The following is a 12387-nucleotide window of genomic DNA, read 5'->3' as shown; positions in this document are numbered from 1 at the left end:
GTATGTCTTGTCTTTGTGTTTGTTTATCTTGTCTTTGTCTTGTCCCGTCTTAGTCTGGAATTATCTTTCTGTGAAATGTATTGTGATTTTGGTATTGTTGTGTTATTTATGTTTTTGTTTACTGTGACTGTGTCTATGTCTGAGGTGAATGAATGAATAAATAAATTTAAAAAAAACTAGTAAAAAAAAAAAAACTCTCACAGCACTAAGAGGAGCCTTAGTCTGCCAGAGCTCTCAGAGTCACTGAGGAGCCATCAGACCAGAGCCCAAACCCAGGGATCAGGGTCTGAGCGAATGTGGTGTAGAAGGTGCGGATGAGGATCAATTCCTCAGAGGAGACTGTGTAGAAGGACAGAGAGCCAGCAGCACAGTCCACATACACCCCTACTGTCCCAGAGGAGGAGCCGGGCTGAGGGAGGGGGATTCGTTTGTCTTTATGATAAACAGAGAAACCACCTTCAGAGCAGAACAGACTCCAGGACTGATCGTTACGTCCAAACAAACTGTCATAACTCTTTCTTTTCCTGCTGATTCTTCTGTAAGACACTGATATATGAACCTTCCCTCTCCACTGGACCTCCCAGTAACAGCGCCCGGTCAGACCAGAGTCACACAGAATCTGAGGGCACAAAACTGGATCCGGATAAGGCAGATCTTCTCTCACACGTGTGGCCTTCTTGTTGTTGTCAGACAGTTTGAGTTCTCTGTTAGCTGTGTTTGGATCCAGAGAGAGTTGAGTGAAATCTGAGGGAGAGAAAACACAGCAGCAGTTAGTCCCTGTTTGGTGATTGTTGTAAATGTAGATGGTCCTCAGCTGTTGCTTTGTTTAGCCTCTGTGAGACCTGCTGTAGTTCTGATGAGGACAAGATTGTCTTTCACAATTATGTTTGAGTAAGTGTGTTGTTTAAATCCATTGCTAAAAAAAAGGGTAACACCAAAACAACACAATGTAACTCCCAGTCAATCACACTTCTGTATAATCAGCCTGACCAGAAGCAACACTGATTCTGAATCCATTTCACCTGCTGTTCAGCAAATGAAACAGGCAACGGGTGGAAATGACAATCCCTATAAACTTGTGGTTCTGCAGGTGGGGTCCACAAATCATTTCTCTCCATTCATCCTTTCTGGCTGATGTTTTGATCACAAAACAGGTTGCACCTGTGTACATTGCAATTATCTAATAGAAAGGGGGTGGGACTAAACAAGGTCACACTTCAACCCATTCCTTTTCGAACATATGAGTTGTATTGTTCTGCATTACATGCATCATTATTGTTTTTAAGTTGTTTGAAATAAACCAAACTAAACTAAACTAAACATTTACTTTTGTTAGTTTCACACCCCTGGAGGTATCATGAGGCGGTCTCTACAACCCGCTGAGGTCACTCAGGTAGTGCTGCTCATCCAAGATGGCACATCAATGAGAGCTGTGGCAAGAAGGTTTGCTGTGTCTTCCAGTATGGACACTGTGCTGTCAGGAGACAGCCAGTACACCAGGAGACATGGAGGGGGCTGTATGCACAAGCCCCACTGCCCAACACCATGCAGGACCATTGGAGTTTGCCAGAGAACATCAAGACTGCCAAATTCTCCAATGGCACCCAGTGCTCTTCACGGATGAGAGCAGGTCATACTGAGCACATTTGATTGACTGTCTGGAGTCTGGAGATGCCGTGTAGAACGCATTGAGTGTAGGTGCATTGAGTTGCCTTGGGTACGAAATGCGCGGTATAAATAAGATAAGATAAGATAAGATGGTACTTTATTGATCTCACAGATGGAGAAATTGCATTCGATGAGAGAGCATCCGGCAGCAGCACCATTCAGTGCGCACCACTCTTTTTGAGTGGTACACTACAGGTGTAGTCGGCCGTGTCGCACAAACGCGCCTGCTTTATGATCAGGTTGTGTCCACGGTGATGTAGAAGTTCCTGTCCTCGGCCGGGTCGATGATCTCGTTGTCCTTCAGCCACTCCACCCGCATGACCTTGGAGGATGGAGAAACTGTAGCTGCCCTCTGTCTCCTCTGATCATCTGAAACGGTGCACCGCATCCTGGGCTTGTCCCCGTCTCAGAGCGTGGTGTCCTGCACTGGTCAGCTCCACCTCGTCCTTCCTCTTCCTCCTGCACAGCTCCCTCCACAGTCTGTCACCATCTCCTCGTTGGTCCCTTTTGTTGTTTCCTGTAAGTAGTTGCCTTGCCTAGAACGTAACGCTGCCTGCAACATCATCCAGCATGACAGTTAGGTACCAGGATGAGATCCTCAGACCCATTGTGAGACCATATGCTGGCCTCATGTGGCTGAAGTGTGTCAGCAGATCCTGCATGATGAAAGCAACGATGCTATGGATTGGCCTGCTTGTTCCCCAGGCCTCAATCCAATTGAGAACATCGTTTTGCACCACAGACGGAGCTGACTGATGCTCTAATCCAGGTCTGGGAGGAGATCCCTCAGGAGATATTTTCTCATCAGGAGCATGCCCAGGCATTGTCGGGAGGTCACACAGGAACAAGGAGGCCACACACACTTCTGAGCATAATTTTGACTTGCCTTGAGAGATTTCCACTGAAGTTGGATCAACCTTTATTGCATTTCCACTTTTATTTTGAGTAAGATTCAAAACCCTCATGGGATAATTGATTTATTTGATTGATTTATAAATTGACTTAGTGTCTGTGCAAGCTACCAGTTGTACAGGAGAGTCCATCTTCAATGAAGGACCTTGAGTCATCATCTGTACTGAAATGTAGAACATTTCGCCTCTCATCCAAAAGGCTTCGTCAGTGAACTTAAAGGAACAGGCCAACGTTTTTCCATACTGAGATCTGTTCTTACCTGAGCTTAGACGAGTTGTACGTACCTGTCTGGTCTTTGTGCCCGTGGAGGAGCGTGGTAGCTTCCAACTTCACCCCGTATGGAGGTATAGGAAAACAGTCGGAGAGGCCAAACGCTAATAACATCTTTGGTCATTTTGCTTGACTGAGGGCACGCACAAAGACCAGACAGGTACGCCAGGTACGTATCAACTCGTCTAAGCTCAGGTAAGAACAGATCTCAGTATGTAAAATGGTGGCCTGTTCCTTTAGTTTCAGCTCAGCCCACAGACTATATATAGACCACAGGGAGGAGTTTAACTTGGCTCAGGACCACCCCTCTATTAATGGCTACTCTCACCTGTAGGTAAACATCTTTGTAGTTATAAGTCTTTGTAGTTCAAAGTCATAACGACCAAGAACCTTCACGGAAGATTTCAACTGGAAGATTTCATTAATTGATATCTAGAGTGCATTATTATTTTAGCGCCCCATTTATTTTTTTGCTTGTTTCCGCTAAGATATTTACACTTTAAAAACTTGCAGTAGAGACTTTGAATATTGTCAACTGGATTGAGTTTAGTCACTTCTATCTTAAGAACTCAACTTCAAATAGTAGAACTGGGAAAACAAAACTGAGAAATAAAGTCAATGAGAAATGTTTGTTCTCTCTGAAAAAAATGCAGTGACTAAAACTTAATCAAACTTAAAAAAGGTCAGACTTACGTCTCCAGATTGGATTCATCCATCGTTCTCCAGCAGGACTCAGTCTGAAACACAAACATCAGGCTCAAACACAGTTTCAGCAGAAGCTCTGGATACAAACTAAAGCCCTATTCGCACGGGATTAGTTTTACCTGGGACCACATGCGATTTGTAATAATCACGGAAAATGTCTGTGATGTTAATCCCGTGCGAATGCGCCATGTCAGTGATTTGCGAAATAAAAATTCCCCCGCAAATTATCTACTATATTTTGCTGAATTCCGAGGTCCTGTGATAAAACTAATCCAATGCGAATAGGCCTGTCTGTGATTTGGACAGCAACGGGGACAAGTGATGAGGCTTTTTTTGTTTCCTGTGCACATTTTTATTTACTTTTGATGAAGAATGGAGGCGGCATTAGAGAGTTAAAACCAGTGGTTTCGCTTGGTATAATTTAACTCCATTATTTTGACAAACAGCGTCGTAAAAAAAAACCCGCACTGAGCTGTTTTTATCTGTCATTAATTCAAGTCTCAATGCATTCATTTTTGTTGAGATTTAGTTATTTCAATTAAGAATTGCAAAATAAATTGAGCTAAACTAAACACAATTTCAAAACGCAATCATAAAACACGAACTTTGCAACACACGCGTTTTAAAACTCTGCGTAAAAGTCTCATAGGACGAGTTACTCAGAGCTTCCTCTGCTCGTCAATATAAAGCCTCAGATTTCAATATTAGAAATAATAGAGCTTATTACATGCATTTCCTAATTTTCAACTGAGTGTTTAAGAAACACAGAGGGACAACGGAGCGATATTCAGCGGTTCCAGCGTCATTGATGCTCCCGAGTCGGTGCTTACTGTTGCCTCTCTCCCCCCTCCCTCCGCTCCTCCTCCGCTCTCTGGGCTTCGTGTATTTTATCCGAAGTCCATGCGCTCTCAGCTACGACGTTAGCGGCATCATGTTGGCCTTTTAGCTTCAGTAAAAGGCTGTTTTAAAGGCAAAATGCAAAGAGAAACAACGCAGTGTTCTGCATGTTGGTGCTTCAGAGAGAGCCAGGCTGCGCTTAGTTTAGTCACTCCAACATTTACAACCAACTACGGTTAAACACCTTTTACGGAGAATTGTTCATGGTGAGAGACTAAAGCCTCACAAATTAATTCAGGTGAAAGTTAATTTTACAAATGAACTCAGAAAGGAGCGCTTTGACATCATATCCAGGAGATGTCAATTTCAACCAGAATCTCAGGCTTCGGTTAAAAAGCAGACATCGGGTGGTGATTGTTTTATTATATGGGGTCCCTACATAATGCTTATCCCTTGCGAATAGGGCTTAAGTTGGTGTTTTATGTTCTTTAAAAACATGTTCAGTAATAACTGTGTAATAACTGTGTAATAACTGTGTAATAACTCTAATAACTGTCCTCACCTGAGAGTGGAGAGTGAGCAGTGGGGCTCCTCCTGTAGAGCAGTCAGGAGCTTTACTCCTGTGTCTCCTGGATGGTTGAAGCGGAGGTCCAGGTCTGTCAGATGGGAGGGGTTGGACCTCAGAGCTGAGGCCAGAGCAGCACAGCCTTCCTCTGAGATCAGACACCCTGACAGTCTGAACACACAGGGTTAAACAGAGTCATAGAAATGACAAACTCACAGAGATGAAGAGTAAACCCTCTGACCTGAGCTGCTCCAGTTTACAGTGAGGACTCTTCAGTCCAACAGACAACATCTTCAGCCCTGAGTCCTTCAGGTCATTGTTACTGAGGTCAAGGACTGTCAGACTAGAGGAGCTGAGGACTGAGGACAGAGCTTCACAGCTGCTCTCTGACAGGTTACAGTCGCTCAGTCTGGAGAGAACACACTGTTTTAGGAGAAGTTTAGAAGGTTCATACTTACATAGACCTCACTCACAGAGCTTTGTTGGAGGCTTTGACCACTGGCAGCAGCCTCAGCAGAGCCTCCTCTGAAGCACAGTATTTCTTCAGCTCAAACTGCTCCAGAGCTTCTTCTGATGACAGTAAGATGAAGGCCAGAGCTGACCACTGAGCAGGAGACAGTCCACCTTCAGACAGACGTCCTGAGCTCAGGTACTGTTGGACCTGCTCTACCAGAGAACCATCATTCAGTTCATTCAGACAGTGGAGCATGTTGATGCTTCTCTCTGCAGACACTTTCTTTCTCAGCTTCTGCTTGATGTACTCAGCTGTTTCCTGATTGGTCTGGGAGCTACTTCCTGTCTGTGTCAGCAAACCTTGGAGAAGGGTCTGATTGGTCGGCAGTGAAAGACCCAGGAGGAAGCGCAGGAACAAGTCCAGGTGTCCGTTTGGACTCTGTAAGGCCTGGTCCACAGCCGTCTGGTGCAGATGTTTCAGTGTAGGTTTGACTCTGAGCAGAGTGGACGTCTGTGTTTTTGTGGAGAGCAGGTTGACTCCAGTGTTGATGAAGCTCTGATGGACGTGAAGAGCAGCCAGAAACTCCTGCACACTCAGATGGATGAAGCAGTAGACCTTGTCCTGGTACAGGCCTGGCTCCTCTCTAAAGACCTGTGTGAAGACTCCGGAGTACACTGAGGCGGCTGCAGCGTCCAGCCCACACTGGCTCAGGTCACTCTCGTAGAAGATCAGGTTTCCTTTCTGCAGCTGCTCAAAGGCCAGTTTTCCCAGAGACTGCACCATCTTCCTGGTCTCTGGACTCCAGTGTGGGTCTGTCCCAGATCCTCCTTCATACTTGATGTTCTTGACTTTGGCCTGAACCACCAGGAAGTGGATGTACATCTGAGTCAGGGTCTTGGGCAGCTCTGCTCTCTCTCTGGTCTTCAGCACATGCTCCAGGACTGTGGAGAGGATCCAGCAGAAGACTGGCATGAAGCACATGATGTGGAGGCTTCGGGACGTCTTGATGTGGGAGATGATTGTGTGGGCCTCGTCTCTGAACCTGTTCCTGAAGTACAGCTCCTTCTGTGGGTCGCTGAACCCTCGCACCTCTGTCACCATGGAGACGCACTCAGCAGGGATCTGATTGGCCGCCGCGGGGCGTGTGGTTATCCAGAGGCGAGCGGAGGGAAGCAGGCTCCCCCTGATGAGGTTTACCAGGAGCTCCTCCACTGAGGCGCTCTCTGTGGGCTCCGTCAGGGCCTTGGTTTGGGTGAAGTCCAGAGGAAGTCTGCACTCGTCCAGACCGTCAAAGATGAAGAGCAGCTGCAGATCTTCAAAGCTGCTCACTTCTTCTGTTGCTCTAAAGAAGTGATGGAGCAGCTGCACCAGGCTGAAGCTCCTGTCCTTCAGCACATTGAGTGCTCTGAAAGTGAAGGGGAACAGCAGCTGGACGTCCTGGTGGGCTTTGCCTTCAGCCCAGTCCAGACTGAACTTCTGAGTGAGCAGTGTTTTCCCGATGCCAGCCACTCCCTTTGTCAGCACTGTTCTGACGGGCGCCTCTGTGTCCGCGGGGCCTTTAAACATGTCTTCACATGTGATGGCTGTCTCTGCTCCGCCTGCTTTCCTGGAGGCTGTTTCCATGTGTCTGACCTCATGTTCCTGGTTGACCTCTGAGGCCCCTCCCTCTGTGATGTAGAGCTCTGTGTAGATCTGCTGCAGGAGGGCGGGGCTTCCTTGTTTAGCCACGCCCTCAAACACACACTGACACTTCTGCTGCAGGTCACGCTTCAGTTTACGCTGAAGAACTCCAGAACATCTCCCTGAATGAAGACACAGACAGAGCCTGAGTCTCAGAGAAGATCAAATGACTGAGTGAAATGGACCTACTGCTCCACAGACGCTCAGCCAGCTCCTTCTGCTGCCTCCTCTTCAGGAAGTTCACAGTGATCTTCAGAAAAGCCTCTCCATCCTCATCCTCATCAGGCTCTAAGCATTCTGGGTAACCTGTGCTCAGATCCTTGTGGAGCTTCTTCAGCTCCTTCTGGACAAAAGTGAAGATGTCCTCCTGCAGAAGCTGCACAGACACATTAGAAACAACACAAATGCAGTCAGTGTCAGATCTGTGTGAAACAAGTCCATTCATCTGAACATCTCCAAACTTGAGTGAAGGACACACCTCAAATATGGAGTCCAGCTGAGTGTGATGTTGCTGAGCTCTGAGCTCTGGAGCCTGCTCCACTCTGTGACAGAGACACAACAGAGAACTCACATCTGTCCATGACTTTATCATCCACAACATCAGGTAAAAACTTACGGCTCTGAGGAAAAGTTCCATGGAAGCTCCTTAGACCAGTTACTGCAGAGCGACTCACAGACGGGACCAGGGTCAGACTCTGGGCTGTGATGGATTCTAGATAAGTTAAAGAATGTATAAATAACACCTGCACGACTGAGAGCCTACACAGACAATGTGGAAATAAAGAACTGTTTGGATATTGAAATCACAGAAGTGAAAAAACAATGGCTTTAAGAAGTAACTGCAATTTTATTTATTTATTTATGGTTTATTTGGTAGGGACAGTGCAAGTTAATGAACAAGCCACACCGGATTGTAGCCTAAGGCTAATTTTCATCCGTCGTCCCCCATGCGCACTCTCAAACACACTCTCATACATCCTGGCCTATTGTACATGTTTTTAGTGGTAGGGGGAACCGGAGTACCCGGAGGAAACCTACGCAGACACGGGGAGAACATGCAAACTCCACACAGAAAGGCCCCGTCTCTGGTGGGAATCGAACCCGGACCTTCTAGCTGTGAAGCACAAGCGCTAACCGCTGCGCTACCGTGCCGCCCAATAGATCATTGGTGGCGCTTCAAATGAAAGCAGGGATAAATACAACTTTGTTGGTGAGAAAACGTTTTTGAAAGAAACCTCCACAAAGAATATTGAGTGAAACTGGTGATTTTGGAAGCGATTGCAAGAGGTCCCGCCTGCAGGCCTCCACTGTGAGGTCCCTACTGCTGCAGGCAGGTGCCTCTCATCAATTGGGATCAATTGGGATCACAACCCTGTTAAATATTTGAACTGAAAGTACTTTCCACTGTCACCAAGCACATAATTTTGAATACTGTTAAAGCTTTGGAGAACATTATGAGAAATAATTAGACCTTAGTTCATATTTTCTGAGATATATTGTATTTCACGTGGATCACCCCTGTAGTAATGGGGATATTAGCTCTAAACCAAGACAAAATAAATCTGCATTTTGCCAGTTACCATAGTAACCACCCTGGAATCACTTACCTGCTCACCACTTCAATTTGAAACTACACTGCTCACAAAAACTTAGGGCACACTCAAAAAACACAATGTAACTCCAAGTCAGTCAAATTTCTGGGAAATCAGCATTTTTCCAGTGTTCTCACCACTAGAGGTATCATGAGGAGCATCTACAACCCACAGAAGCTGCTCAGGGAGTGATGCTCATCCAAAATGGCACGTCCATTCGTGCTGTGGCAAGAAGGTTTGCTGTGTCTCCCAGCGCAGTGTCCAGAGCATGGAGGAGATACCAGGAGACAGGCCAGTACACCAGGAGACCTGGGGGGGGCCGACCGAGGTCAACAACCCAGCAGCAGGACCGCTATCTGCTCATTTGTGCACGGAGAAACAGGAGAAGCACTGCCCGAGCCCTACAAAATGACCTCCAGAGGGCCACAAATGTGCATGTTGGTCCTCAAACGGTCAGAAACTGACTCCATGAGGGTGGTATGACGGGGGGTATGAGGGGGGTATGAGGGGGGTATGAGGGGGGTATGAGGGTGGTATGAGGGCGTTGGGCCGGTGCTTACTGCCCAACACCGTGCAGCCCGATTGGCATTTGCCCGAGAACACAGCGATTGGCAGATTGGCCAATGGTGCCCTGTGCTCTTCACGGATGAGAGCAGGTTCACCCTGAGCACATGTGACAGACGTGACAGAGTCTGGAGACGCCCTGGAGAACGTTCTGCTGCTGCAACATCATCCAGCATGACCGGTTTGGTGGTGGGTCAGTGATGGTCTGGGGAGGCATTTCATTGGAGGCCGCACAGCCCTCCATGTGCGAGCCAGAGGTTCCCTGACTGGCATTGGGGACCGGGATGAGATCCTCAGACCTATTGTAAGACCATATGCTGGTGCTGTGGGCCCTGGGTTCCTTCTGATGCCTGATAATGCCAGGCCACATGTGGCAAGAGTGTGTCAGCAGGTCCTGCATGATGAAGGTATTGATGTTCTGGACTGGCCTGCCCGTTCCCCAGACTTAAATCCAATAGAGCACATCTGGGACATCATGTCTCGGTCCATCCATCAACGCCACGTGGCACCACAGACTGTCCAGGAGCTGACTGATGCTCTAGTCCAGGTCTGGGAGGAGATCCCTCAGGAGGACATCTGTGGTCTCATCAGGAGCTGCCCAGGCGTTGTAGTGAGTGCATTCAGGCACGTGGAGGCCACACACACGACTGAGGATGATACAGACTCATTTGGAGGAATTTCTACACAATTTGGATCAACCAGTGACCTGATTTGTCACTTTGATTTTGACTATAATTTTGGATCCAGACCTCCAGGGGCTGGGAATTTGATTTCCATTTATCATTCTTATGTTATTTTGTTCTCAACACATTGCCCTACACTATGAATAAAGATTTTCATCAGAAAAATCGAAATGATTAACATCTAGGATGTGTTTTTTGAGTGTGCCCTAAGTTTTTGTGAGCAGTGTATATATATTAAGTGTGATATCACGACTTCTGCTTCCGAGTCCTAGCATACCGGCTAATATGTGAGAAAAAAACATTAAAAAATCTTTAATACAACAATCATTATTTCTGAAACTCAACGGGGAGTGACTGAACTTACTTATTTCTCAGACTCATCAGCGTAGGTGTGGCATTTTTGGCAAATGAGTCTGAGAAATAAGTAGGTTCAGTAATTCCTTGTTGAGGTTCAGGAATAATGATTGTTGTCTTAAAGAGTTTTTTGTAGTTTCTCACACATCTAAGACCCCGGAAGTAGAGCTGTGACATCATCACTTCACAAACGTATAGAGTCATTCTGTCCCAAATCAACCAAATTCTCAGAATCCTCTCAGGAGACCTTCTCAGATTTGGATGTTTTTTATTTATTTTTTTAGTTCCTACACATGTGTAATGAACACATACACAATTATTTGCTCACTACGCATGTGTAGGGGGAACTTCACATAGTTCACATCTGCAGAAGTTCTCCGACGACTCCGCCATCATGGGCTGTGTGTCTAAGGGGAACGACCTGGAGCACCGGTCAGTCATCATAGACTTTGTGGACTGGTGTGAGCGCAACCACCTGTGCTTGAACATCAGTAAGACGAAGGAGATGGTGATGGACTTCACGAGGAAGCCACTACCGCACACACCGCTGAACATCCAGGGGGAGGACATTGAGGAGGTGGACAGTTTCAAGTACCTGGGTGTTCACTTTGTAACAGTCACTTTTGCCTATGCAATGTTGGTGTCGCTCCACGGGGTGGCGCCCCTTCCTTTTGTTGGGTCAATGGGTCACTCCTCCACTTCCTTCTTTGTACTTCTGTCATGGACTCGGCCGCGTGTATGCGGACCGCTGTTCCCTCAAGTGTGACAAGTGGTGACAAAATAAATAAGTACTACGTGGAAACCTGGTTGCTCGTATCACTATCCAGCCGCACACGTCCATGCATTCACTATCACCATCACGCGTTACAACCTCAACAATAAACTTGACTGGTCCCACGACATCAACGCCCTGGAAGGGCCAGTCGCCTCCACCTTCTGAGGTCCTTCTGAGGAGACTGAGGTCGTTCGGAGTGAGCAGGCCTCTGCTCAGGATTCTTTATGACTCTGTGGTAGCCTCTGCCACTACGCTGCCGTGTGCTGGGCCCCGGGCTGCACAGAGCGGGACAAGAACAGACTGAACAAGCTGGTCAGGAGGGCCAGCTCTGTCCATCATGGACAACACCTCCCACCCACTGCACGAAACTGTAGAGGAGCTGTGCAGCTCTCTCAGTGGCAGACTGAGACACCCTCAGTGCAGGACGGAGCGCTACCGCTAAGCCTTCATCCCCACTGCTGTCAGACTGTACAATAAGACTGTAAAGTAACATGTGCAATAACACCGCTTGCAAATCATGTACAATAATCAATATATCAGCTGCACTTCATTCCCTGTACCAGCGTCACTTACTGACAACCTGCACGATTTTTGCTTTACTTATTGTACATAAGATACGTCGTTTGCACATTTCCTGTATGTTTTGCACACTCTGAGTGATCTTACTGAATGATTGTGACAAGTTAATTTCTCTGTTGTGAGATCAATAAAGGATTATCTTATCTAATCTCTCACCTGGGAAGCTGTGGGTGAAACCACCCTATACGCACTTTAGAATGTTAAGTCACTAGACACAATCTATGTATTTGTATTCACCACCATCTGGAAAAAAATGTCAATCACATTTCAAGCTGTTTCAAAAGCTCACATCTTTGTCTTGAATTCCACTGGTTTATCCACAGCCTGGTCGCTCCTGAGGGACTCACATCTCCGAGCAGGTTCAACAAGTAGAGGATGATTCAGTTGGATCCTGAGATACATAAAACACAAACACAGTAATAATAATAATAATACTAATAATAATAATACTAATAATAATACTAACAATAACAATAACAATAACAATAATAATAATAATAATAATAATACATTTTAGTTAAAAGTGCCTTTCAGAACACCCAAGGACACTGTAAAATGGACACATTAAAAACAAAAAAAACAAGAGCAACAGAATAAAACAGAGTACAAGATTGAGAGGGTGAGTGCATAGCTCATGACCATATCTCACCGGTTTTAGCTTCTCTCCATTGGCTCCCAGTCAGATTTAGAGTTGATTTCAAAATTCTTCTCTTTACTTTTAAAAGTCTGAATGGCCTCGCCCCCTCCTA

The 12387-nt window shown here is 46.4% G+C and overlaps 1 protein-coding gene across 1 annotated transcript in view; it reads right to left on the bottom strand.

Annotated features, from left to right (window-relative positions):
- Window positions 1-217: 217 nt before the first annotated feature.
- Window positions 218-12387, bottom strand: part of LOC306960557 (NACHT, LRR and PYD domains-containing protein 3-like) — a gene marked incomplete at both ends in the record, with an annotated part of 243675 nt that continues 231505 nt past the window's right edge. Inside the window, 4 exons of the mRNA XM_079552991.1 lie at window positions 218-744; window positions 3544-3587; window positions 4955-5128; window positions 5199-5366. Coding sequence (XP_079409117.1) covers window positions 218-744; window positions 3544-3587; window positions 4955-5128; window positions 5199-5366 — 913 coding nt within the window. The remainder of the gene's footprint in view (window positions 745-3543; window positions 3588-4954; window positions 5129-5198; window positions 5367-12387) is intronic.

This window comes from Gobius niger (assembly GCF_951799975.1).
Source record: "Gobius niger genome assembly, chromosome: 3".
NCBI classification, from domain to species: Eukaryota; Metazoa; Chordata; class Actinopteri; order Gobiiformes; family Gobiidae; genus Gobius; species Gobius niger.
The sequence above is the reverse complement of the archived record's forward strand: the minus strand, read 5'-3'. Positions and strand labels throughout refer to the sequence as shown.